Genomic DNA, 27,799 nt, shown 5'->3' on the forward strand with positions numbered 1-27,799 from the left:
GTCTGTCCAGGCAGAGACAGTTGTTGCTCAGCACAGTTTACCTGGTGCCATTTTTGTCCCAATTTCCCCCTCTTTTAGAAGATAATCCTAATCCAGTGTTTGTATTTTTAGCTCTTCTCCTGTGACAAACTTTCTGAGCTCATGACAAACTGAAGTCAAAATTTGTCAAATTCCTTGTATGATCACATGTACTTGGCAAATAAAGCTGATTCTGATTCTGATTCTGATTCCAAAATGTCTGGAGTTTTGTTTCTACTGGTATTTTCTAATTTTCTGTCATTTTCTTATTTTCATTTTGCTGTGTTTCTCTGCATCTATGATTCAGGAGAAAGATAGCTAACTGCTGAGTTTCTTTCCAATGTAATCAAATGCCACTAGTTTGGGCTAGTGAACATTTAATGACCTGCGAATGAGTGTGTGGGCAACTTGTAAAAGAGGGTGGGCCCGGGCCCATTAGACCGAGACCCATTAGGCCCACCCTCAACACAAGGGCGTCTTAAGATAAAAGAGCAAGTTGGGAGCTGAGGGCAAGCTCACCTGCAGCCCCACTGCATGAGCACTTGTTGACAGTGTTAATGTAATTATTCTTTGTGCCTGAAGGGGGAAACAAGATTTCCACACTGCAGGTTTAAGTTACTGTGACTCAACACTTTCCAGTAATAAATGGCAGCAACAGGATAAAGCCTTGTTGCTGTTGTGCTTCTGCTCAGCCCCTCACAATTGTATTATCATGGACACTCGGCTTAAAAAGTTTCTTGCTGTTTAATCTTTTTTTTTTAAGACTCAGCTGTTTGGGGATGACCTCTGAGAGGGGAAGAAGAACTTTATCAGTTATTTGAATGCTTCGTCTGTGCATATGTTTGTGTTTGCAATGGATTCCAGTGAACTCGTACAATTAAATCCCAGTTTCTTGCTAAATGGAGAGGAAGATATGTTGATACATTACAGATACACAGATGTCATCTGCCTCCAATAAAAAAATCATTCAGAAGACTCAGTGTCATCTGGCACCACATTGCATTTTTTCTGCAAGAAGATTATCCATCAGGGTCGCGGGGGAGCTGGAGCCTATCCCAGCTGACTACAGGCGAGAGGCGGGGTACACCCTGGACTGGTCGTCAGTCAGTCGCAGGTCCGACAGTTTAACAAGAGATGGATTTAGTGTTGATGGATTTTTGAATATTTCTTTGTTTTGACATGTGCAACCAAAAGCATTAACTTTACATGACAAAGTAGAAAAGTTTTTGTGAGAAAGTAGCAGAACTTTTGTTGCATGTGGTTTTATTGCAGAGAGCTGAAGGCTAGTCTTCCTGTGGCTTTCGATCTCGTCGTGTTTTCACCACAGTGGAAAATGAAGACTTGTTGTTTAGCTGCACGTGCATGCAAGCCACAGCAAAGACAGAAAGCTACTCATCTAAATTTGTTATGTTCAAATTCACTTCACAATTGAAAAATTATCTCCATTGTATGTCAAAATATTCAATCAAGAGCAGAAAATGACAGATTTGTGAAAATGTTTTCTGCATTAGTGTATGCTTTGTTTCATACTCAGAAAAGTCTCATGGAGGTCACTCACTCCTTCCTCCTTGCAGCCTGATCCTTAATAACCCTATAAGGACATCTGACAGCTATCAGTGTCTTTGCTGGCTCCTCCTCCATCAAGTCAAACCTCAACCGTATTTATTTATGTCAATGTTAAAAAAAACAACAGCAACAACACTAATAATAAAAAAAAGACTGAGCATGAGAAGGAAAGAAGTATGTGTGAATCAAAACCAAACACTGGAAAGGAAACAATATATTTACCTTAATGTTGAATCTTTTTTTGTTTTTTAGCCATTTTAAGTTTCTAGACTTAATCCAGTGCAGTGGGGCTGGAGGAGATGGGGGGGGGGGCACTCGGGCATCTGGCACATCAATATTTCACTACATTTAACTGAGATCACAAGTTCATATTTATGGACAAACTTAAATAAATTACTTAAAGTGCGTCCTTGCATGATACTGTCAGTGGATGTTTGTTACTGCTCATATACCAACAGAAGCATGGCTTTGCATCAAAGCTTTCATATTAAAGGTCTTCTTATTTTCACCTCAGTTGTGCTCAGACCACACTGTGCTGGCACTTCCTTTTAAGCGACGTGTCTCTCACTCATTCTTGCTTCTCCCCCAACAGACGCAGTCAGTGTCTTTTGCCTTTCATTGGGTGTCAAATGTCTTGTTGTTCCTCTCAGATGAAGGGTGGATGAGGACAATGAGAAAGACAAAAGCTTTGGTTGAGAGACTGAAAGAATTCGAGCAAGAAAATGTGAACTGACTATGAATGTGGGAACTTTATTTGTCTTACGAAAATGTTAACATCGACTCTTTCTGCCACCAGTTAACCAAACGTACTCATGTGGTCATTGGCTTGTAGCAGACGAAGATGATAAAGCATCAGTTTCAGTTTCCTCCTGAGTCTATCTGCTAATAGAATAAACAACATGAGTCTCCACTTGTTTCTCTGATGCTGGCTTCTCGTTTCTTTTCTCTGGAAGGAACTTGAATGCTGCACAGTTCAGGTTATCGAAGTCCAGATTCTGTAAATCAGAGCATTTGTTGTCATGCACTGTCTGTGACATGCTCTAACCATTTTTACAAGAACTAGCATAGAATCTACTCTGGCTTATGTTTCCTGACAGCAAAATAAATAGTTTTTATGACGTACAGAAGCACAGAGGCTAAATATTATGTTTGAGTCGCAAACGGTACACAAACACTGTTTTACACCAAACTAAAATGAGACTAAAGAACTAATACTTCACCTTGTTTCTTGCAAGATGCAGATCTCCAGCGGCAGCTACATCATAAAAGATAAGTCTGATTAGTTACGTGTCACTGATCAAATATTTCTCTGTCACCACTTGATTCAGTGGGATGTACAACAAATGATATGTCCATTGTACCTTTCTGGAGCTGTTGGATTTTAACAGCCAGAACAATAACAGCCATCATGAGGAAAACAGTCAGACTGCCAAGGGTCACATTCATGATGTTTCCTGTTCTATCAGGCTCCCCTACCAGAAAGATTATTACATTAAAATGTTTTTTAAAGGTGCAAAAACCAAAAATCACATTTCCCTGACAATACATTTCAGATATACTGGAAATATGATAAGAAAAATCTTCAAAACAATTCATTAATGAATCAATTTGGTGGCTTTGGCCATGGTTAAGATTGAAATTACTGGCTCTGTGGGGACTGGTGGCACAAAAATCTAAGAACCTTACTTTGAGTGTTGGAATCCACTTCATCATCAAGTTCAGCATCTTTAAAAAGAGACGGCAATGAAATAACTCGACACGTACTGTTTTGTTGTTTGTCTCCTGCACAGATACTGTGCTGTAGAGGTCTGACTGTATGAGACAAGCTGTTTTATGCTACGGTCACAATTCATTTGACATATACTGCAAATATGATGAGAAAAAATAAATCTTTCACAGACACGAGACTTAACAACAATCTCACCTTCAATATTTAAATGTGTTGCAGATGCAATGTTGCAGATGATTTCTGTGGATGTAAAAATCCACAGAAATACATCCCAGAATCAAACAAATCTACTCATTCTATTTTAAGATAAACAGCTGAGATGTTTGAGCTCATTTCAAATTTTCCATTTTGGAAAATAATTATGAAAATACAGTATAAACATAAAAGAACAATGAAAAGACATTAGAATTACTTTACCTTTTACATTTAAGCGTATCACACTGAAAAGTGATTTTCCAGAATTGAAAAATCCACAAAAATACAGTCCAGAGTCAGATGAATCCACATGTTTGATTTTGAGAGAGACAGTGGAGATGTTGGAGCTCATTTCAAATCTTCTGCTGTCATATCCATCACAGAATTCAACTGTCGTTTTAAACATGGCGGAGATACAGCTGGCGTTGGTTCTATTGACCAGCTTGAACCAGAATATCGAAGTTTCATATTTGGTCATATTCGTAATCCTCAGTGTGACTTCTTCACCAGGCTGAGCCTCCACAGTCTGATACTCAGAAAGCGAGACAGAGATCCAGCCTGAAAGAAACAGCAGACGACAGTAGACTTTAACATGAATATCACTTCATAAACATCAGCATCTAAATTATAGCAACATAAGTTTCAGTCACAGAAGGTTAAACATGAAATACTGAGTTTATCAGTGAATGTAAGAATAATTTAACATCAATACTTACTGAGGCTGTATAGAATGGAGGCGACTAAAGTGAAGCTCATCATGGTGTGTCTGGCTGAATGTTCGTAATTAGAGTGTGCAGCAGGAAGGCTGCTCCCTATGTAAAGAGGTGGGCTGGTTGCTCTGACTGACTACATTCATGTCTTCAGGAAAATAGGTGGTGATACATATTTTAGATGGCGTGAGCATCACACTAATCTATTTTCCACCAAACATTATTTGGTAGTAATCTTCACACCAAAGTCATTCAGTACAATCAACAAGACATAATAAGATAAGAACATGTGGTCAGTCTTTGATGTCCTGTCTGAGGTATTCACTTAGCAGCTCCTCTCTGGGGGGCATCTTCCTCATGTATTCCTGGATCTTTGTTGTTTCGGCCTGGACAGTGGCTGTCACACTCACTGGTCCTTGCAATTCTTTGTTCCACTTAGTGTACCGTCTCAGGGTAACATAACATTTGCTTCACACACACACAAAACAGGTCAAAGGACACAAAACAGTCCTCTCTTCTCAATGTGACCTGAAATGACCCTGAAGGTGACAGCTGACTCGATTTCTGAAAATGTTATTCTTGGAGCAAGATTAAAGACAATTGGACAACCAAGCTGTGTGACATCCCATCCCATTCACATTTGTGTCAATGAACAACATTATGTCACGTGCTAAGAGAAAACATAAATCGCTATAGCATTTATGGTTTGTTTTTTAAACTCATTTCTAGCAAACAGGGCCGCCCTGATACAGACAGTGTTTTCTGAAGTTGAGTTATTATCATGCATTAATGGGACATAAAGGTGTGCAGGAAGAGAGAGCTCAGTGCATCATGGGAGATCCCCTGGCAGGCTGAGCCTACAGCAGCATAACTAGGGACCAGCCCAAACTATAAGGTTTATCAAAGAGGAAAGTTTTAAGTCTACTCTTAAACATAGAGAGGATGTCCGCCTCCTGGATCGAAACCGGAAGATGGTTCCACAGTCCAGGAGCTTGATAACTAAAGGCTCTGGTTTCCAATCTTCTTTTGAAGATTTGAGGATCCACAGGTAACCATGCATGGGACAGGAACTTAAAGATGGTAAAGTTCTGGAGGGATAATAGGGTACTATCAACTCTTTAAGATATGATGGTGCCTGGCCGTTCAGGGCTGTACATGTTAGGAGAAGAATTTGAAAATCTGTCCTGGATTTTACAGGCAGCCAATGTAGAGAAGCCAGTACGGGAGAAATATGAACTCTAATGCTGGTTCTTGTGAGTAATTGTGCTGCAGGGTTCTGGATTAGCTGGCCAGGTTTTAGAGACTTACTGGGGCAACCTGATTAAAGGAGGAGTTACAATAATCCAGTGTGGAAGTAATAAATGCATGGACTAATTTTTCTGCATTTTCTTTCTGACCCAATGTGCCTTCAGACTCTTTTCACACAGACCTTTGCTCAAATAGAATTTGTGGTTTTCACCCGAACTGTGCTCAGACCACACTGTAGTGTCTCTTCCTGTCAAACAAGGGAACTTCACTCAACTCCTCCTCTGGTGCATCTATCTGTTGTCTATGTGGACAGCTACCAGAATCAAATACAATTAGCAAGACAGAGAGCGAGAGAGAAGAGAGACTAAAATCAAAAGTTTGCTAGTAGTAGTTTTTAATTTCACATTTTTTTCTAATACGAAAACGAGAAGTCCTCCCACCCACCCACACCAGAACCGGTCAGCATATTAATATGATTAAAGAGTAAGTTTCACTCTGAACCACTCTGAGTCTATCTGCTGGCAGCATAAATAACACGAGTCTCCATATCTCTCATGTTTCTTATAGTTGGTGAATACAAACTCAAGTCACCAGCTTCCAGGTCATCACAGTCCAGATTCTGTAAAGAGTAAATGTTTAACCAGTGAACAGGCAAACCATTTTCATCATAATGACACATATTGATGAAGAATGTATGAAAACAACTGATATCAGACATTCTCCTGAAGTGAGATTCATCTACAACAAAGATCATAAAATTAGAGTCAGCATGAAAAACTGAATATAGTTTAACTGTTTGACCTGGAAACAAAGAACAAATTGCACAGTGAAACAAATCAGAAGGAGAGTCTCTCATGTCAGTTGTGTTCAGACTACACTGTCTCTTCCTGTCACACAAGAGATGTGCACCTCACACACTACTGAGCTACTGCAAACATCCATCTTGTTCTCACTATTAGAGAGACTCAATACTGTCAACACACTGGCAAGTGTGAGACAAAGTGTGTATTTAAATATAGGTGACTTTTTTTTATAAATAAGAGTCAGAAGACATTTGCATGTATTAGCTCACCATAAACAGTATAATGACTGAAGAATCATGACTTGAAGTGACGGAACTAGTTTTCATACCACAGAACATGTCGGTTAAATCGGTCTGACCTGGTAGTTATTTTTACAAGTATATTACTTGTGAAACAATTAAGTTACTATATATATATATATATAGATGGATAGATAGATAGATGGATAGATAGCTTCTTCTTGAGGATGCTGAGGAAAGCCCATCTTCCTCACCACATTCTACAGAGGGACCATTGAGAGCATCCCATGCAGCTGCATCACTGCCTGGTATGGTAAATGCGCCACAGCGGGTCGCAGAGACCTGCAGCGGGTCGTGAGAACAGCTGAAAAGATCACCATGCTCATTTACACCACACACTGCATCCCCAAAGCCCTCAGCGTGGTGGATGACCCTGCACACCCATCACACAAACTGTTCCTTCTTCTGCCGTCTGGGAAAAGATACAGAAGCATTCGTGCTCTTACAACCAGACTGTGCACCAGCTTCTTCTCCCCCCACAAGGCTTCTCAGTTCTCAAAGGCTCACCTTACCTCATTATGCTTACAGCACTTTATGCTGTTTGCACTGTATACAATACTGGTTGTGTCAAACATTCCATAGCAGGACCATGTCCTGGATGGTGCTGCTCTTTGTTGTTTATGTCTGTAGTGTTTGTGCAGTATGTATATTCTTGTATAGTCCTGTGCATTATGTATAGTCTCACATCAGTGTGCACAATGTACAGTGTGTATTTAGTTTCTAGGGCAGCACCTGGAGGAACGCTGTCTCGTTTCACTCTTCACTGTTACAGCAAACAGCTGAAATGACAATAAAACCTCTTGACGTGACTTGACATGTATGACCATCAGATCTTTATTGCAAAATGAAATGTGTTGGTATCAGTGGTTCTTGCTGTCACAATCAAAGCATATTAACATGACACAGCATCATTTCCAGTTGCCTCCTGAGTCTATCTGGTGGCAGCATAAACAACATTTGGCTCAGGCGCTCTCCTTTTTGCTTTTGGTTGAAATGTCACTGCTGCGTAGTTCAGCTCATCACAGCTCACGTTCTGTGGAAATTTTAACGTGGTGAGTTGACATGAATTTAATTCCAACAATAAAGCCTGACACATCTGATTCTCTAGACATTTGCTTAGTAGGACATATTCAACTTGTCAGTGCTCTCTGATGGACAAACCATAAAAAGGAAACAATGTTAAGTCCCTCAAACATCACCCATATATTTATTCAGTGCAGTATATACACATGCATACATGGAAATTTGCCAGTATTTGAGGGACAAGCTAAGTACAGTGTTGCAGTTTTTCGGTCCAGTTGGGTTCTACCAAAGAAGATAGAAAAGTAAATGTGAAAACTGCATTCACCTCACTTTGCTGTGGATTGTGATCTTCTTTATCAGCTAAGAGACAGAAACAGAACATGTGGTCAGTTCATTGATATTTGGTTACCAGGAGTTCTGCATTTTTCTACATTATTGACACAACTTTATGAACATTTCAACATCAAAGGTAAACGTAGGATGGACCCAGTAGCTGTGAAAAGTACCTGTCTGCAGTTTCCTGTTTTGAACAACGAGAACGATAATGACCATTAGAAGGCAAACAGTCAGACCACCCAGGATCGCACTCGTCATCTTTGCAACTCCTTTAGACTCAACTACAAGAAAGATCATGAAGTCAAACTTTGTTTTTTATTTGGAGACTTGACACCTTGCAAAAATCAATGAAAATGAACCGAACTGAAAATAAATCTGAAAATCTTACTTGTACACTTGCTGATCACGTCATCATGTGGCTCATCACTACCTTTGGAGTGAAGATAATTAAATCTTTTGTTTTCACAGATTCGCTGTTTAAACGGCCACTTTGTTCATGCGTTGTTGGAAAACAATTATGAAAATACAGTATAAACGTAAAAGAACAATGAAAAGACATTAGAATTACTTTACCTTTTACATTTAAGCGTATCACACTGAAAAGTGATTTTCCAGAATTGAAAAATCCACATAAATACAGTCCAGAGTCAGATGAATCCACTTGTTTGATTTTGAGAGAGACAGTGGAGATGTTGGAGCTCATTTCAAATTTTCTGCTGTCATATCCATCACAGAATTCAACTGTCGTTTTAAACATGGCGGAGATACAGCTGGCGTTGGTTCTATTGACCAGCTTGAACCAGAATATCGAAGTTTCATATTTGGTCATATTCGTAATCCTCAGTGTGACATCTTCACCAGGCTGAGCCTCCACAGTCTGATACTCAGAAAGCGAGACAGAGATCCAGCCTGAAAGAAACAGCAGACGACAGTCGACTTTAACATGAATATCACTTCATAAACATCAGCATCTAAATTATAGCAACATAAGTTTCAGTCACGGAAGGTTAAACATGAAATACTGAGTTTATCAGTGAATGTAAGAATAATTTAACATCAATACTTACTGAGGCTGTATAGAATGGAGGCGACTAAAGTGAAGCTCATCATGGTGTGTCTGGCTGAATGTTCGTAATTAGAGTGTGCAGCAGGAAGGCTGCTCCCTATGTAAAGAGGTGGGCTGGTTGCTCTGACTGACTACATTCATGTCTTCAGGAAAATAGGTGGTGATACATATTTTAGATGGCGTGAGTATCACACAAATCTATTTTCCACCAAACATTATTTGGTAGTAATCTTCACACCAAAGTCATTCAGTACAATCAACAAGACATAATAAGATAAGACATAATGCATAGCACAACACCTTTACCTGATCATATAGCTCAAAGTCGTCAGAGACATTGAATTCTTCAGAATGTTTGACTGAATACAGGAAGGCACTCAAGCTGAGATAAAAGTTAACATGTTAATGTCTGGCAGTATTTCTGCACTCTTGTTGGAGGATGTTTCTTTTTTCCTTCTGTTGGGATTATGCACTGGAGTAAAGCCAGGGTGAAACATTGAGAGCACAGTCGTCTTGTGGCCCTGAAACGAGCTGCCACATATTGTGGCTGTGTTCCACTGTGGATGCTGCTCTCTATGAACACTCTGTTTCAGGACAATGTGGTCACCTGAAGGTTCCTCCAAACGTGTGGATGATTCTTGCTCCGTTACAGTGACCACAGCGTTGGTGATCGTAGCCAGCAACTTTATGGTCCATGATGGCCATGGAGGGATAAACCTGGACCACTATGATTTTCGGTTGATGTCAAAGTGTCAATTCACTGGCAAGTGTGACACAAAGTGTGTATTTGTATATAGGTGACTACACCCCGAATTTTATTGTGTTATTTGTTGTGGTCTTGTGGATCAGTGATTATTGTCAAGGTAACATGCAGACATCTTTCAAGATGCATCAAATCATTGCTCTCATGTCTGGTTGTGCAAGTGTGAGTCTGTAGCTTTTGACATGCCTGAAAGCAGCTTCTCATGGATGTCAGTCAGTCAATATGTGATGGGTGGAGTCATGAAACAGGTTGGATATCATTTTAAGCAGCTTCACTCTTGCTGCACCTTGCGAGGTCTTTGATGCGTGTGCGGTTATGGCTGGAAACCAGTCTTCCTGTGGTTGCTGTTTGTTGCCTTCGGGTTAATTTCTACACTTTTATCTAAACCAGGCCTACAATTATAGTATTTTTGTATTCATGACTAGGCTGCTATTTACTGTTTCTTTTTATAATTCATACCACTGCTGTGAAACAAGTCACCTCACTCATGGCAATCTAGACAGTAATGTGTACAAAGCATCAGTTTATAGAACAGTTTTAGTCAACTAAAGGGGAAAAACAGAAGGGACACATTGAAAAAAATTACATTTCCTTTGACAAGGAAGATGGTAACATTGTGTTTCACTATAAGCTGCATTTAATATGGACACATTGCACAATATACACTGTTCTAAATCTATAAAATCAAAGGCAGTGCTGAATTTCTTCCTCACCAAATGGAGCACTGCTGAGCAGCTCTGTGCTCCATGCTGCTGTGCTTAACGGTGGCCAGAGGCTGAATTGCAGTGATATCACTGAAGAAAACAGGGGTCTCAGTAACATGTCTGTCCAGGCAGAAACAGTTGTTGCTCAGCACAGCTTGCCTGGTGCCATTTTTGTCCCAATTTCCCCCTCTTTTAGAAGATAATCCTAATCCAGTGTTTGTATTTTTAGCTCTTCTCCTGTGACAAACTTTCTGAGCTCATGACAAACTGAAATTATTATTTGTTATTTTGTATTTTGTATGGTGCACAGGAGAGAGAAAAATCCAGAGTCAAATTCCTTGTATGATCACATGTACTTGGCAAATAAAGCTGATTCTGATTCTGATTCTGATTCTAAAATGTCTGGAGTTTTGTTTCTACTGGTATTTTCTAATTTTCTGTCATTTTCTTATTTTCATTTTGCTGTGTTTCTCTGCATCTATGATTCAGGAGAAAGATAGCTGACTGCTGAGTTTCTTTCCAATGTAATCAAATGCCACTAGTTTGGGTTAGTGAACATTTAATGACCTGCGAATGAGTGTGTGGGCAACTTGTAAAAGAGGGTGGGCCCGGGCCCATTAGACCGAGACCCATTAGGCCCACCCTCAACACAAGGGCGTCTTAAGATAAAAGAGCAAGTTGGGAGATGAGGGCAAGCTCACCTGCAGGCCCACTGCATGAGCACTTGTTGACAGTGTTAATGTAATTATTCTTTGTGCCTGAAGGGGGAGACAAGATTTCTCGTCGTATTTTCACCACAGTGGAAAATGAATCAGAATCAGAATCAGAATTCTTTATTTGTCACATGTGGATGTGCATCCACAGTGAAATGAAAAAACAACACTCCTTTTAGCTGCATGTGCATGCAAGCCACAGCAAAGACAGAAAGCTACTCATCTAAATTTGTTATGTTCAAATTCACTTCACAATTGAAAAATTAGCTCCATTGTATGTCAAAATATTTAATCAAGAGCAGAAAATGACAGATTTGTGAAAATGTTTTCTGCATTAGTGTATGCTTTGTTTCATACTCAGAAAAGTCTCATGGAGGTCACTCACTCCTCCCTCCTTGCAGCCTGATCCTTAATAACCCTATAAGGACATCTGACAGCTATCAGTGTCTTTGCTGGCTCCTCCTCCATCAAGTCAAACCTCAACCGTATTTATTTATGTCAATGTTAAAAAAAACAACAGCAACAACACTAATAATAAAAAAAAAGACTGAGCGTGAGAAGGAAAGAAGCATGTGTGAATCAAAACCAAACACTGGAAAGGAAATAATATATTTACCTTAATGTTGAATCTTTTTTTTTTTTTTTTAGCCATTTTAGTTTCTAGACTTAATGCAGTGCAGTGGGGCTGGAGGAGATGGGGGGGGGGACATTCGGGCATCTGGCACATCAATATTTCACTACATTTAACTGAGATCACAAGTTCATATTTATGTACAAACTTAAATAAATTACTTAAAGTGCGTCCTTGCATGTTACTGTCAGTGGATGTTTGTTACTGCTCATATACCAACAGAAGCATGACTTTGCATCAAAGCTTTCATATTAACGGTCTTCTTATTTTCACCTCAGTTGTGCTCAGACCACACTGTGCTGGCACTTCCTTTTAAGCGACGTGTCTCACTCATTCTTGCTTCTCCCCCAACAGACGCAGTCAGCGTCCTTTGCCTTTCATTGGGTGTCAAATGTCTTGTTGTTCCTCTCAGATGAAGGGTGGATGAGGACAATGAGAAAGACAAAGGCTTTGGTTGAGAGACTGAAAGAATTCGAGCAAGAAAATGTAAACTGACCATGAATGTGGGAACTTTATTTGTCTTACGAAAATGTTAACATCGACTCTTTCTGCCACCAGTTAACCAAACGTACTCATGTGGTCATTGGCTTGTAGCAGAAGAAGATGACAAAGCATCAGTTTCAGTTTCCTCCTGAGTCTATCTGCTAATAGAATAAACAACATGAGTCTCCATTTGTTTCTCTGATGCTGGCTTCTCGTTTCTTTTCTCTGGAAGGAACTTGAATGCTGCACAGTTCAGGTTATCGAAGTCCAGATTCTGTAAATCAGAGCATTTGTTGTCATGCACTGTCTGTGACATGCACTAACCATTTTTGCAAGAACTAGCATAGAATATACGCTGACTTATGTTTCCTGAAGGCAAAATAAATAGTTTTTATGACGTACAGAAGCACAGAGGCTAAATATTATGTTTGAGTCACAAACGGTACACAAACACTGTTTTACACCAAAGTGAAATGAGACTAAAGAACTAATACTTCACCTTGTTTCTTGCAAGATGCAGATCTCCAGCGGCGGCTACATCATAAAAGATAAGTCTGATTAGTTACGTGTCACTGATCAAATATTTCTCTGTCACCACTTGATTCAGTGGGATGTACAACAAATGATATGCCCATTGTACCTTTCTGGAGCTGTTGGATTTTAACAGCCAGAACAATAACAGCCATCATGAGGAAAACAGTCAGACTGCCGAGGGTCACATTCATGATGTTTCCTGTTCTATCAGGCTCCCCTACCAGAAAGATTATTACATTAAAATGTTTTTTAAAGGTGCAAAAACCAAAAATCACATTTCCCTGACAATACATTTCAGATATACTGGAAATATGATAACAATCCAATTCATTAATGAATCAATTTGGTGGCTTTGGCCATGGTTGAGATTGAAATTACTGGCTCTGTGGGGACTGGTGGCACAAAAATCTAAGAACCTTACTTTGAGTGTTGGAATCCACTTCATCATCAAGTTCAGTATCTTTAAAAAGAGACGGCAATGAAATAACTCGACACGTACTGTTTTGTTGTTTGTCTCCTGCACAGATACTGTGCTGTAGAGGTCTGACTGTATGAGACAAGCTGTTTTATGCTACAGTCACAATTCATTTGACATATACTGCAAATATGATGAGAAAAAATAAATCTTTCACAGACACGAGACTTAACAACAATCTCACCTTGAATATTTAAATGTGTTGCAGATGCAATGTTGCAGATGATTTCTGTGGATGTAAAAATCCACAGAAATACATCCCAGAATCAAACAAATCTACTCATTCTATTTTAAGATAAACAGCTGAGATATTTGAGCTCATTTCAAATTTTCCATTTTGGAAAATAATTATGAAAATACAGTATAAACGTAAAAGAACAATGAAAAGACATTAGAATTACGTTACCTTTTACATTTAAGCGTATCACACTGAAAAGTGGTTTTCCAGTATTGTAAAATCCACATAAATACAGTCCAGAGTCAGATGAATCCACTTGTTTGATTTTGAGAGAGACAGTGGAGATGTTGGAGCTCATTTCAAATTTTCTGCTGTCATATCCATCACAGATGTTAGGTTGGGAACTGAACCTGATAGAGATACAGCTGGTGTTGGTTCTATTGACCAGCCTGAACCAGAATGTCAAAGTTTCATATTTGGTCATATTCGTAATCCTCAGTGTGACATCTTCACCAGGCTGAGCCTCCACAGTCTGATACTCAGAAAGCGAGACAGAGATCCAGCCTGAAAGAAACAGCAGACGACAGTAGACTTTAACATGAATATCACTTCATAAACGTCAGCATCTAAATTATAGCAACACAAGTTTCAGTCACGGAAGGTTAAACATGAAATACTGAGTTTATCAGTGAATGTAAGAATAATTTAACGTCAACACTTACTGAGGCTGTATAGAATGGAGGCGACTAAAGTGAAGCTCATCATGGTGTGTCTGGCTGAATGTTCGTAATTAGAGTGTGCAGCAGGAAGGCTGCTCCCTATGTAAAGAGGTGGGCTGGTTGCTCTGACTGACTACATTCATGTCTTCAGGAAAATAGGTGGTGATACATATTTTAGATGGCGTGAGCATCACACTAATCTATTTTCCACAAAACATTATTTGGTAGTAATCTTCACACCAAAATCATTCAGTACAATCAACAAGACATAATAAGATAAGACATAATGCATAGCACAACACCTTTACCTGATCATATTGCTCAAAGTTGTCAGAGACATTGAATTCTTCAGAATGTTTGACTGAATACAGGAAGGCACTCAAGCTGAGATAAAAGTTAACATGTTAATGTCTGGCAGTATTTCTGCACTCTTCTTGGAGGATGTTTCTTTTTTCCTTCTGTTGGGATTATGCACTGGAGTAAAGCCAGAGTGAAACATTGAGAGCACAGTCGTCTTGTGGCCCTGAAACGAGCTGCCACATATTGTGGCTGTGTTCCACTGTGGATGCTGCTCTCTATGAACACTCTGTTTCAGGACAATGTGGTCACCTGAAGGTTCCTCCAAACGTGTGGATGATTCTTGCTCCGTTTCAGTGACCACAGAGTTGGTGATCGTAGCCAGCAACTTTATGGTCCATGATGGCCATGGAGGGATAAACCTGGGTCACTATGATTTTAGGTTGACGTCAAGGTGTCAATACACTGGCAAGTGTGAGACAAAGTGTGTATTTGAATGTAGATGACTACACCCCGAATTTTATTGTGCTATTGTTTGTGATCTTGCGGATCAGTGATTGTTACATTATGCTGTACATCTTCTTCCAAAGCTGTCTGAATTGATGTGGATCTGGAAGTCCTGCAGGATCTTAGCTTGGTCATTCTCAGCCAACTTGGAGGGCGTCTTCCATTGTGACCTTGGGACTTCCAGCCCATACTCAGTACAGATGTTCCTGTAGATGTACCTGGGGTCCTGTCTGGTGTGGTAGACTCCAGCGACTATTAATCTTGTGCTGAGTGCCTGACTGCCTGTTCTTGTGCTGCCATGGTTAGTGCTTCTGTGCTGTCCTTGATATCCTGTCTGTATATATACTGTATGTGCATACTTGGAAATTCGCCAATATTTGAGGGACAAGTTAAGTACAATGTTGCAGTTTTTCGGTCCAGTTCTACCATAGAAGATAGAAAAGTTAATGTGAAAACTGCATTCATCTCACTTTGCTGTGGATTTGCTGTGGTTTCTTATTCTTGTTTCTTGTTTCTTATCTGCTCCAGGCAGCTTTTTCACAAGTTTGATGGTTATCACGTCTATCATACATGTTATGATGCAGATACTGATATCTCCCTGGTCAGCTCTGTCTCTTATAAGTGAAGTTTATGCGTAATTAATCCTAAACTGTAAATATGGTTACAAGGGAAATGTAATGGCTCCCTGGATTGCATTCAGAAACATTTATTTTACAGAAGGAACATCGTGGGGTTACCAGTCACCAGCTAAATGGTTGGTTGTCCCCACTTAATTTTGACATGAAAAACACACCAAACACGACAAAGGACACGAAACAGTCCTCTCTTCTCAATGTGACCTGAAATGACCCTGCAGGTGACAGCTGACTCGATTTCTGAAAATGTTATTCTTGGAGCAAGATTAAACACAATTGGACAACCAAGCTGTGTGACAACCCATCCCATTCACATTTGTGTCAATGAACAACATTATTCTCATAGGCTCAGCTTACTGGTTGTCTCAAACATTCCATAGCAGGACCATGTCCTGGATGGTGCTGCTCTTTGTTGTTTATATCTGTAGTGTTTGTGCAGTATGTATATTCTTGTATAGTCCTGTGCAGTATGTATAGTCTTACATCAGTGTGCACAGTGTACAGTGTGTATTTAGTTTCTAGGGCAGCACCTGGAGGAACGCTGTCTCGTTTCACTCTTCACTGTTACAGTAAACAGCTGAAATGACAATAAAACCTCTTGACGTGACTTGACATGTATGAACATCAGATCTTTATTGCAAAATGAAATGTGTTGGTATCAGTGGTTCTTGCTGTCACAATCAAAGCATATTAACATGACACAGCATCATTTCCAGTTGCCTCCTGAGTCTATCTGGTGGCAGCATAAACAACATTTGGCTCAGGCGCTCTCCTTTTTGCTTTTGGTCGAAATGTCACTGCTGCGTAGTTCAGCTCATCACAGCTCACGTTCTGTGGAAATTTTAACGTGGTGAGTTGACATGAATTTAATTCCAACAATAAAGCCTGACACATCTGATTCTCTAGACATTTGCTTAGTAGGACACATTCAACTTGTCAGTGCTCTCTGATGGACAAACCATAAAAAGGAAACAGTGTTAAGTCCCTCAAACATCACCCATATATTTATTCAGTGCAGTATATATACATGCATACATGGAAATTTGCCAGTATTTGAGGGACAAGTTAAGTACAGTGTTGCAGTTTTTCGGTCCAGTTGGGTTCTACCAAAGAAGATAGAAAAGTAAATGTGAAAACTGCATTCACCTCACTTTGCTGTGGATTGTGATCTTCTTTATCAGCTAAGAGACAGAAACAGAACATGTGGTCAGTTCATTGATATTTGGTTACCAGGAGTTCTGCATTTTTCGACATTATTGACACAACTTCATGAACATTTCAACATCAAAGGTAAACGTAGGATGGACCCAGTAGCTGTGAAAAGTACCTGTCTGCAGTTTCCTGTTTTGAACAACGAGAACGATAATGACCATTAGAAGGCAAACAGTCAGACCACCCAGGATCGCACTCGTCATCTTTGCAACTCCGTTAGACTCAACTACAACAAAGATCATGAAGTCAAACTTTGTGTTTCATTTGGAGACTTGACACCTTGCAAAATTCAATGAAAATGAACCGAACTGAAAATAAATCTGAAAATCTTACTTGTACACTTGCTGATCACGTCATCATGTGGCTCATCACTACCTTTGGAGTGAAGATAATTAAATCTTTTGTTTTCACAGATTCACTGTTTTAACGGCCACTTTGTTCATGCGTTGTTGGAAAATAATTATGAAAATACAGTATAAACATAAAAGAACAATGAAAAGACATTAGAATTACGTTACCTTTTACATTTAAGCGTATCCCACTGAAATGTGGTCTTGCAGTATTGTAAAATCCACATAAATACAGTCCAGAGTCAGATGAATCCACATGTTTGATTTTGAGAGAGACAGTGGAGATGTTGGAGCTCATTTCAAATTTTCTGCTGTCATATCCATCACAGAAATTAACTTCTGATTTTGACATGGTAGAGATACAGGTGGTGTTGGGTCTATTGACCAGCTTGAACCAGAATATCACAGTTCCATACATGTACCCTTTGGTAATCCTCAGTGTGACATCTTCACCAGGCTGAGCCTCCACAGTCTGATACTCAGAAAACAAAAATCTAAGAACCTTACTTTGAGTGTTGGAATCCACTTCATCAAGTTCAGCATCTTTAAAAAGAGACAGCAATGAAATAACTCGACACGTACTGTTTTGTTGTTTGTCTCCTGCACAGATACTGTGCTGTAGAGGTCTGACTGTATGAGACAAGCTGTTTTATGCTACGGTCACAATTCATTTGACATATACTGCAAATATGATGAGAAAAAATAAATCTTTCACAGACACGAGACTTAACAACAATCTCACCTTCAATATTTAAATGTGTTGCAGATGCAATGACTGTATTTCTGTGGATGTAAAATCCACAGAAATACATCCCAGAATCAAACAAATCTACTCATTCTATTTTAAGATAAACAGCTGAGATGTTTGAGCTCATTTCAAATTTTCCATTTTGGAAAATAATTATGAAAATACAGTATAAACGTAAAAGAACAATGAAAAGACATTAGAATTACTTTACCTTTTACATTTAAGCGTATCACACTGAAATGTGGTTTTCCAGAATTGTAAAATCCACATAAATACAGTCCAGAGTCAGATGAATCCACATGTTTGATTTTGAGAGAGACAGTGGAGATGTCGGAGCTCATTTCAAATCTTCTGCTGTCATATCCATCACATAATTCAACTGTAGTTTTTAACATGATAGAGATACAGCTGGTGTTGGTTCTATTGACCAGCCTGAACCAGAATGTCGCAGTGTCATATTTGGTCATATTCGTAATCCTCAGTGTGACTTCTTCACCAGGCTGAGCCTCCACAGTCTGATACTCAGAAAGCGAGACAGAGATCCAGCCTGAAAGAAACAGCAGACGACAGTAGACTTTAACATGAATATCACTTCATAAACATCAGCATCTAAATTATAGCAACATAAGTTTCAGTCAAGAAAGGTTAAACATGAAATACTGAGTTTATCAGTGAATGTAAAAATAATTTAACGTCAATACTTACTGAGGCTGTATAGAATGGAGGCGACTAAAGTGAAGCTCATCATGGTGTGTCTGGCTGAATGTTCGTAATTAGAGTGAGCAGCAGGAAGGCTGCTCCCTATGTAAAGAGGTGGGCTGGTTGCTCTGACTGACTACATTCATGTCTTCAGGAAAATAGGTGGTGATACATATTTTAGATGGCGTGAATATCACACAAATCTATTTTCCACCAAACATGATTTGGTAGTAATCTTCACACCAAAGTCATTCAGTACAATCAACAAGACATCATAAGATAAGACATAATGCATAGCACAACACCTTTACCTGATCATAAAGCTCAAAGCTGTCAGAGACATTGAATTCTTCAGAATGTTTGACTGAATACAGGAAGGCACTCAAGCTGAGATAAAAGTTAACATGTTAATGTCTGGCAGTATTTCTGCACTCTTGTTGGAGGATGTTTCTTTTTTCCTTCTGTTGGGATTATGCACTGGAGTAAAGCCAGGGTGAAACATTGAGAGCACAGTCGTCTTGTGGCCCTGAAACGAGCTGCCACATATTGTGGCTGTGTTCCACTGTGGATGCTGCTCTCTATGAACACTCTGTTTCAGGACAATGTGGTCACCTGAAGGTTCCTCCAAACGTGTGGATGATTCTTGCTCCATTTCAGTGACCACAGCGTTGGTGACCATAACCAGCAACTTTGTTATCCATGATGGCCATGGAGGGATAAACCTGGACCACTATGATTTTCGGTTGATGTCAAAGTGTCAATTCACTGGCAAGTGTGACACAAAGTGTGTATTTGTATATAGGTGACTACACCCCGAATTTTATTGTGTTATTTGTTGTGGTCTTGTGGATCAGTGATTATTGTCAAGATAACATGCAGACATCTTTCAAGATGCATCAAATCATTGCTCTCACGTCTGGTTGTGCAAGTGTGAGTCTGTAGCTTTTGACATGCCTGAAAGCAGCTTCTCATGGATGTCAGTCAGTCAGTATGTGATGGGTGGAGTCATGAAACAGGTTGGATATCATTTTAAGCAGCATCACTCTTGCTGCACCCTGCGAGGTCTTTGATGCGTGTGCGGTTATGGCTGGAAACCAGTCTTCCTGTGGTTGCTGTTTGTTGCCTTCGGGTTAATTTCTACACTTTTATCTAAACCAGGCCTACAATTATAGTATTTTTGTATTCATGACTAGGCTGCTGTTTACTGTTTCTTTTTATAATTCATACTACTGCTGTCAAACAAGTCACCTCACTCATGGCAATCTAGACAGTAATGTGTACAAAGCATCAGTTTATAGAACAGTTTTAGTCAACAAAAGGGGAAAAACAGAAGGGACACATTGAAAAAAATTACATTTCCTTTGACAAGGAAGATGGTAACATTATGTTTCACTATAAGCTGCATTTAATATGGACACAATCAACAATATACAGTGTTCTAAATCTATAAAATCAAAGGCAGTGCTGAATTTCTTCCTCACCAAGTGGAGCACTGCTGAGCAGCTCTGTGCTCCATGCTGCTGTGCTTAACGGTGGCCAGAGGCTGAATTGCAGTGATATCACTGAAGAAAACAGGGGTCTCAGTAACATGTCTGTCCAGGCAGAGACAGTTGTTGCTCAGCACAGCTTGCCTGGTGTCGTTTTTGTCCGAATTTCCCCCTCTTTTAAAAGATAATCCTAATCCAGTGTTTGTATTTTTAGCTCTTCTCCTGTGACAAACTTTCTGAGCTCATGACAAACTGAAGTCAAAATTTGTCAAATTCCTTGTATGATCACACGTACTTGGCAAATAAAGCTGATTCTGATTCTGATTCTGATTCTAAAATGTCTGGAGTTTTGTTTCTACTGGTATTTTCTAATTTTCTGTCATTTTCTTATTTTCATTTTGCTGTGTTTCTCTGCATCTATGATTCAGGAGAAAGATAGCTAACTGCTGAGTTTCTTTCCAATGTAATCAAATGCCACTAGTTTGGGTTAGTGAACATTTAATGACCTGCGAATGAGTGTGTGGGCAACTTGTAAAAGAGGGTGGGCCCGGGCCCATTAGACCGAGACCCATTAGGCCCACCCTCAACACAAGGGCGTCTTAAGATAAAAGAGCAAGTTGGGGGATGGGGGCAAGCTCACCTGCAGGCCCACTGCATGAGCACTTGTTGACAGTGTTAATGTAATTATTCTTTGTGCCTGAAGGGGGAGACAAGATTTCTTGTCGTGTTTTCACCACAGTGGAAAATGAAGACTTGTTGTTTAGCTGCATGTGCATGCAAGCCACAGCAAAGACAGAAAGCTACTCATCTAAATTTGTTATGTTCAAATTCACTTCACAATTGAAAAATTATCTCCATTGTATGTCAACATATTCAATCAAGAGCAGAAAATGACAGATTTGTGAAAATGTTTTCTGCATTAGTGTATGCTTTGTTTCATACTCAGAAAAGTCTCATGGAGGTCACTCACTCCTCCCTCCTTGCAGCCTGATCCTTAATAACCCTATAAGGACATCTGACAGCTATCAGTGTCTTTGCTGGCTCCTCCTCCATCAAGTCAAACCTCAACCGTATGTATTTATGTCAATGTTAAAAAAAACAACAGCAACAACACTAATAATAAAAAAAAAGACTGAGCATGAGAAGGAAAGAAGCATGTGTGAATCAAAACCAAACACTAGAAAGGAAATAATATGTTTACCTTAATGTTGAATCTTTTTTTTTTTTTTTTTTAGCCATTTTAAGTTTCTAGACTTAATCCAGTGCAGTGGGGCTGGAGGAGATGGGGGGGCACTTGGGCATCTGGCACATCAATATTTCACTACATTTAACTGAGATCACAAGTTCATATTTATGTACAAACTTAAATAAATTACTTAAAGTGCGTCCTTGCATGTTACTGTCAGTGGATGTTTGTTACTGCTCATATACCAACAGAAGCATGGCTTTGCATCAAAGCTTTCATATTAAAGGTCTTCTTATTTTCACCTCAGTTGTGCTCAGACCACACTGCGCTGGCACTTCCTTTTAAGCGTCGTGTCTCTCACTCATTCTTGCTTCTCCCCCAACAGACGCAGTCAGTGTCTTTTGCCTTTCATTGGGTGTCAAATGTCTTGTTGTTCCTCTCAGATGAAGGGTGGATGAGGACAATGAGAAAGACAAAGGCTTTGGTTGAGAGACTGAAAGGATTCGAGCAAGAAAATGTAAACTGACTATGAATGCAGGAACTTTATTTGTCTTACAAAAATGTTAACATCGACTCTTTCTGCCACCAGTTAACCAAACGTACTCATGTGGTCATTGGCTTGTAGCAGAAGAAGATGATAAAGCATCAGTTTCAGTTTCCTCCTGAGTCTATCTGCTAATAGAATAAACAACATGAGTCTCCATTTGTTTCTCTGATGCTGGCTTCTCGTTTCTTGTCTCTGGAAGGAACTTGAATGCTGCACAGTTCAGGTTATCGAAGTCCAGATTCTGTAAATCAGAGCATTTGGGGTCATGCACTGTCTGTGACATGCTCTAACCATTTTTACAAGAACTAGCATAGAATCTACTCTGGCTTATGCTTCCTGACAGCAAAATAAATAGTTTTCATGACGTACAGAAGTACAGAGGCTAAATATTATGTTTGAGTCACAAACGGTACACAAACACTGTTTTACACAAAACTGAAATGAGACTAAAGAACTAATACTTCACCTTGTTTCTTGCAAGATGCAGATCTCCAGCGGCAGCTACATCATAAAAGATAAGTCTGATTAGTTACGTGTCACTGATCAAATATTTCTCTGTCACCACTTGATTCAGTGGGATGTACAACAAATGATATGTCCATTGTACCTTTCTGGAGCTGTTGGATTTTAACAGCCAGAACAATAACAGCCATCATGAGGAAAACAGTCAGACTGCCGAGGGTCACATTCATGATGTTTCCTGTTCTATCAGGCTCCCCTACCAGAAAGATTATTACATTAAAATGTTTTTTAAAGGTGCAAAAACCAAAAATCACATTTCCCTGACAATTCATTTCAGATATACTGGAAATATGATAAGAATTAAAAAAAAAAATCCTTAATGAATCAATTTGGTTTTGCTTTAGCCATGGTTAAGAAAATGGTTTGAAATTACTGGCTCTGTGGGGACTGGTAGCCTAAAAATCTAAGAACCTTACTTTGAGTGTTGAAATCCATTTCATCATCAAGTTCAGCATCTTTAAGAAACAGCAATGAAATAACTCGACACGTACTGTTTTGTTGTTGTTAAATCTTTTGTTTTCACAGATTCACTATTTTAACGGCCACTTTGTTCATGCGTTGTTGGAAAATAATTATGAAAATACAGAATAAACGTAAAAGAACAATGAAAAGACATTAGAATTACTTTACCTTTTACATTTAAACGTATCACACTGAAAAGTGGTTTTCCAGTATTGTAAAATCCACATAAATACAGTCCAGAGTCAGATGAATCCACATGTTTGATTTTGAGAGAGACAGTGGAGATGTTGGAGCTCATTTCAAATCTTCTGCTGTCATATCCATCACAGATGTTAGGTTGCGAACTGAACATGATAGAGATACAGCTGGTGTTGGTTCTATTGACCAGCCTGAACCAGAATATCACAGTTCCATATTTGGTCATTTTCGTAATCCTCAGTGTGACTTCTTCACCAGACTGAGCCTCCACAGTCTGATACTCAGAAAGCGAGACAGAGATCCAGCCTGAAAGAAACAGCAGACGACAGTAGACTTTAACATGAATATCACTTCATAAACATCAGCATCTAAATTATAGCAACATAAGTTTCAGTCAAGAAAGGTTAAACATGAAATACTGAGTGTAGCAGTGGATCTAAGAATAATATAACGTCAATACTTACTGAGGCTGTATAGAATGGAGGCGACTAAAGTGAAGCTCATCATGGTGTGTCTGGCTGAATGTTCGTAATTAGAGTGTGCAGCAGGAAGGCTGCTCCCTATGTAAAGAGGTGGGCTGGTTGCTCTGACTGACTACATTCATGTCTTCAGGAAAATAGGTGGTGATACATATTTTAGATGGCGTGAGCATCACACAAATCTATTTTCCACCAAACATTATTTGGTAGTAATCTTCACACCAAAGTCATTCAGTACAATCAACAAGACATAATAAGATAAGACATAATGCATAGCACAACACCTTTACCTGATCATAAAGCTCAAAGTTGTCAGAGACATTGAATTCTTCAGAATGTTTGACTGAATACAGGAAGACACTCAAGCTGAGATAAAAGTTAACATGTTAATGTCTGGCAGTATTTCTGCACTCTTGTTGGAGGATGTTTCTTTTTTCCTTCTGTTGGGATTATGCACTGGAGTAAAGCCAGGGTGAAACATTGAGAGCACAGTCATCTTGTGGCCCTGAAACGAGCTGCCACATATTGTGGCTGTGTTCCACTGTGGATGCTGCTCTCTATGAACACTCTGTTTCAGGACAATGTGGTCACCTGAAGGTTCCTCCAAACGTGTGGATGATTCTTGCTCCGTTTCAGTGACCACAGAGTTGGTGATCGTAGCCAGCAACTTTATGGTCCATGATGGCCATGGAGGGATAAACCTGGGTCACTATGATTTTAGGTTGACGTCAAGGTGTCAATACACTGGCAAGTGTGAGACAAAGTGTGTATTTGAATGTAGATGACTACACCCCGAATTTTATTGTGCTATTGTTTGTGATCTTGCGGATCAGTGATTGTTACATTATGCTGTACATCTTCTTCCAAAGCTGTCTGAATTGATGTGGATCTGGAAGTCCTGCAGGATCTTAGCTTGGTCATTCTCAGCCAACTTGGAGGGCGTCTTCCATTGTGACCTTGGGACTTCCAGCCCATACTCAGTACAGATGTTCCTGTAGATGTACCTGGGGTCCTGTCTGGTGTGGTAGACTCCAGCGACTATTAATCTTGTGCTGAGTGCCTGACTGCCTGTTCTTGTGCTGCCATGGTTAGTGCTTCTGTGCTGTCCTTGATATCCTGTCTGTATATATACTGTATGTGCATACTTGGAAATTCGCCAATATTTGAGGGACAAGTTAAGTACAATGTTGCAGTTTTTCGGTCCAGTTCTACCATAGAAGATAGAAAAGTTAATGTGAAAACTGCATTCATCTCACTTTGCTGTGGATTTGCTGTGGTTTCTTATTCTTGTTTCTTGTTTCTTATCTGCTCCAGGCAGCTTTTTCACAAGTTTGATGGTTATCACGTCTATCATACATGTTATGATGCAGATACTGATATCTCCCTGGTCAGCTCTGTCTCTTATAAGTGAAGTTTATGCGTAATTAATCCTAAACTGTAAATATGGTTACAAGGGAAATGTAATGGCTCCCTGGATTGCAATCAGAAACATTTATTTGACAGAAGGAACATCGTGGGGTTACCAGTCACCAGCTAAATGGTTGGTTGTCCCCACTTAATTTTGACATGAAAAACACACCAAACACGACAAAGGACACGAAACAGTCCTCTCTTCTCAATGTGACCTGAAATGACCCTGCAGGTGACAGCTGACTCGATTTCTGAAAATGTTATTCTTGGAGCAAGATTAAACACAATTGGACAACCAAGCTGTGTGACAACCCATCCCATTCACATTTGTGTCAATGAACAACATTATTCTCATAGGCTCAGCTTACTGGTTGTCTCAAACATTCCATAGCAGGACCATGTCCTGGATGGTGCTGCTCTTTGTTGTTTATATCTGTAGTGTTTGTGCAGTATGTATATTCTTGTATAGTCCTGTGCATTATGTATAGTTTTACATCAGTGTGCACAATGTACAGTGTGTATTTAGTTTCTAGGGCAGCACCTGGAGGAACGCTGTCTCGTTTCACTCTTCACTGTTACAGCAAACAGCTGAAATGACAATAAAACCTCTTGACGTGACTTGACATGTATGAACATCAGATCTTTATTGCAAAATGAAATGTGTTGGTATCAGTGGTTCTTGCTGTCACAATCAAAGCATATTAACATGACACAGCATCATTTCCAGTTGCCTCCTGAGTCTATCTGGTGGCAGCATAAACAACATTTGGCTCAGGCGCTCTCCTTTTTGCTTTTGGTCGAAATGTCACTGCTGCGTAGTTCAGCTCATCACAGCTCACGTTCTGTGGAAATTTTAACGTGGTGAGTTGACATGAATTTAATTCCAACAATAAAGCCTGACACATCTGATTCTCTAGACATTTGCTTAGTAGGACATATTCAACTTGTCAGTGCTCTCTGATGGACAAACCATAAAAAGGAAACTGTGTTAAGTCCCTCAAACATCATTTTGCCATTTTTGACCACCATGTTTTAATTACTTATTGGCCCATATATTTATTCAGTGCAGTATATATATACATGCATACATGGAAATTTGCCAGTATTTGAGGGACAAGTTAAGTACAGTGTTGCAGTTTTTCGGTCCAGTTGGGTTCTACCAAAGAAGATAGAAAAGTTAATGTGAAAACTGCATTCACCTCACTTTGCTGTGGATTGTGATCTTCTTTATCAGCTAAGAGACAGAAACAGAACATGTGGTCAGTTCATTGATATTTGGTTACCAGGAGTTCTGTATTTTTCTACATTATTGACACAACTTTATGAACATTTCAACATCAAAGGTAAACGTAGGATGGACCCAGTAGCTGTGAAAAGTACCTGTCTGCAGTTTCCTGTTTTGAACAATGAGAACGATAATGACCATTAGAAGGCAAACAGTCAGACCACCCAGGATCACACTCGTCATCTTTGCAACTCCGTTAGACTCAACTACAAGAAAGATCATGAAGTCAAACTTTGTTTTTTATTTGGAGACTTGACACCTTGCAAAATTCAATGAAAATGAACTGAACTGAAAATAAATCTGAAAATCTCACTTGTACACTTGTTGTTGACGTCATCATGTGGCTCGTCACTACCTTCGGAGTGAAGATAATTAAATCTTTTGTTTTCACAGATTCGCTGTTTAAACGGCCGCTTTGTTCATGCGTTGTTGGAAAATAATCATGAAAATACAGTATAAACATAAAAGAACAATGAAAAGACATTAGAATTACTTTACCTTTTACATTTAATCGTATCACACTGAAAAGTGGTTTTCCAGTATTGTAAAATCCACATAAATACAGTCCAGAGTCAGATGAATCCACATGTTTGATTTTGAGAGAGACAGTGGAGATGTTGGAGCTCATTTCAAATTTTCTGCTGTCATATCCATCACAGATGTTAGGTTGCGAACTGAACATGATAGAGATACAGCTGGTGTTGGTTCTATTGACCAGCCTGAACCAGAATATCACAGTTCCATACATGTTCCCTTTGGTAATCCTCAGTGTGACTTCTTCACCAGGCTGAGCCTCCACAGTCTGATACTCAGAAAGCGAGACAGAGATCCAGCCTGAAAGAAACAGCAGACGACAGTAGACTTTAACATGAATATCACTTCATAAACATCAGCATCTAAATTATAGCAACATAAGTTTCAGTCACGGAAGGTTAAACATGAAATACCGAGTTTAGCAGTGAATGTAAGAATAATTTAACGTCAACACTTACTGAGGCTGTATAGAATGGAGGCGACTAAAGTGAAGCTCATCATGGTGTGTCTGGCTGAATGTTCGTAATTAGAGTGTGCAGCAGGAAGGCTGCTCCCTATGTAAAGAGGTGGGCTGGTTGCTCTGACTGACTACATTCATGTCTTCAGGAAAATAGGTGGTGATACATATTTTAGATGGCGTGAGCATCACACAAATCTATTTTCCACAAAACATTATTTGGTAGTAATCTTCACACCAAAGTCATTCAGTACAATCAACAAGACATAATAAGATAAGACATAATGCATAGCACAACACCTTTACCTGATCTTAAAGCTCAAAGTTGTCAGAGACATTGAATTCTTCAGAATGTTTGACTGAATACAGGAAGACACTCAAGCTGAGATAAAAGTTAACATGTTAATGTCTGGCAGTATTTCTGCACTCTTGTTGGAGGATGTTTCTTTTTTCCTTCTGTTGGGATTATGCACTGGAGTAAAGCCAGGGTGAAACACTGAGAGCACAGTCGTCTTGTGGCCCTGAAACGAGCTGCCACATATTGTGGCTGTGTTCCACTGTGGATGCTGCTCTCTATGAACACTCCGTTAC

At 39.5% G+C, this 27,799-nt stretch overlaps 3 protein-coding genes and 1 long non-coding RNA gene across 6 annotated transcripts; all 4 read right to left on the reverse strand.

Moving 5' to 3' along the window:
- Positions 1 to 1,883: 1,883 nt before the first annotated feature.
- On the reverse strand, positions 1,884 to 4,615 carry LOC124054979. Its single transcript, XM_046381554.1, has 6 exons — positions 4,225 to 4,615; positions 3,731 to 4,066; positions 3,271 to 3,309; positions 2,946 to 3,056; positions 2,805 to 2,839; positions 1,884 to 2,579 (listed from the first exon to the last, which is right to left on the reverse strand). Exons 1-6 carry the CDS (start codon positions 4,265 to 4,267, stop codon positions 2,460 to 2,462), a joined length of 684 nt encoding a protein of 227 aa, XP_046237510.1. The 5' UTR covers positions 4,268 to 4,615; the 3' UTR covers positions 1,884 to 2,459.
- Positions 4,616 to 7,403: 2,788 nt separating this feature from the next.
- LOC124054982 lies at positions 7,404 to 14,364 on the reverse strand. Of its 2 annotated transcripts, none has more exons than XM_046381559.1 (6): positions 14,197 to 14,364; positions 13,703 to 14,038; positions 8,316 to 8,357; positions 8,098 to 8,208; positions 7,917 to 7,951; positions 7,404 to 7,601 (listed from the first exon to the last, which is right to left on the reverse strand). In XM_046381559.1, the coding sequence occupies exons 1-6, from the start codon at positions 14,237 to 14,239 to the stop codon at positions 7,500 to 7,502; spliced, it is 669 nt and encodes a 222-aa protein (XP_046237515.1). In that variant the 5' UTR covers positions 14,240 to 14,364; the 3' UTR covers positions 7,404 to 7,499. The 2 variants fall into 2 exon arrangements, with proteins under 2 accessions (XP_046237515.1, XP_046237514.1); XM_046381558.1 differs by lacking the exons at positions 13,703 to 14,038; positions 14,197 to 14,364 and adding exons at positions 8,501 to 8,836; positions 8,995 to 10,369.
- Positions 14,365 to 16,240: 1,876 nt separating this feature from the next.
- LOC124054980 lies at positions 16,241 to 18,718 on the reverse strand. Of its 2 annotated transcripts, XM_046381555.1 has the most exons (6): positions 18,648 to 18,718; positions 18,154 to 18,489; positions 17,178 to 17,219; positions 16,960 to 17,070; positions 16,779 to 16,813; positions 16,241 to 16,463 (listed from the first exon to the last, which is right to left on the reverse strand). In XM_046381555.1, the coding sequence occupies exons 1-6, from the start codon at positions 18,688 to 18,690 to the stop codon at positions 16,362 to 16,364; spliced, it is 669 nt and encodes a 222-aa protein (XP_046237511.1). In that variant the 5' UTR covers positions 18,691 to 18,718; the 3' UTR covers positions 16,241 to 16,361. The 2 variants fall into 2 exon arrangements, with proteins under 2 accessions (XP_046237511.1, XP_046237512.1); XM_046381556.1 differs by lacking the exons at positions 18,154 to 18,489; positions 18,648 to 18,718 and adding an exon at positions 17,363 to 17,735.
- A 6,769-nt stretch (positions 18,719 to 25,487) lies between these two features.
- Positions 25,488 to 27,435, reverse strand: LOC124054987. The gene is made up of 4 exons (XR_006842517.1): positions 27,210 to 27,435; positions 26,313 to 27,051; positions 26,132 to 26,166; positions 25,488 to 25,774 (listed from the first exon to the last, which is right to left on the reverse strand). It is a non-coding gene; the product is annotated as an uncharacterized LOC124054987 (long non-coding RNA).
- Between the last annotated feature and the right edge of the window lie 364 nt (positions 27,436 to 27,799).

This window comes from Scatophagus argus, chromosome 23 (genome assembly GCF_020382885.2).
Source record: "Scatophagus argus isolate fScaArg1 chromosome 23, fScaArg1.pri, whole genome shotgun sequence".
Taxonomy (NCBI): Eukaryota; Metazoa; Chordata; class Actinopteri; family Scatophagidae; genus Scatophagus; species Scatophagus argus.

Bases quoted from the DNA above. Each gene is read 5' to 3' on its own strand.
- LOC124054982 (XM_046381559.1), bottom strand. From the start codon at position 14,239: ATGATGAGCTTCACTTTAGTCGCCTCCATTCTATACAGCCTCA. The intron at 14,039-14,196 runs GTAAGTGTTGAC...TGTTTCTTTCAG, and splicing joins CTCCATTCTATACAGCCTCA to GCTGGATCTCTGTCTCGCTT. The intron at 7,952-8,097 runs GTACTTTTCACA...TCTGTCTCTTAG, and splicing joins AAACAGGAAACTGCAGACAG to CTGATAAAGAAGATCACAAT.
- LOC124054980 (XM_046381555.1), bottom strand. From the start codon at position 18,690: ATGATGAGCTTCACTTTAGTCGCCTCCATTCTATACAGCCTCA. The intron at 17,071-17,177 runs GTAAGATTTTCA...TCTTTGTTGTAG, and splicing joins CGTGATCAGCAAGTGTACAA to TTGAGTCTAACGGAGTTGCA. The intron at 16,464-16,778 runs GTGAATGCAGTT...AAATTTCCACAG, and splicing joins ACAATCCACAGCAAAGTGAG to AACGTGAGCTGTGATGAGCT.
- LOC124054979 (XM_046381554.1), bottom strand. From the start codon at position 4,267: ATGATGAGCTTCACTTTAGTCGCCTCCATTCTATACAGCCTCA. The intron at 3,057-3,270 runs GTAAGGTTCTTA...TCTTTCTGGTAG, and splicing joins AGTGGATTCCAACACTCAAA to GGGAGCCTGATAGAACAGGA. The intron at 2,840-2,945 runs GTACAATGGACA...TTTATGATGTAG, and splicing joins AATCCAACAGCTCCAGAAAG to CTGCCGCTGGAGATCTGCAT.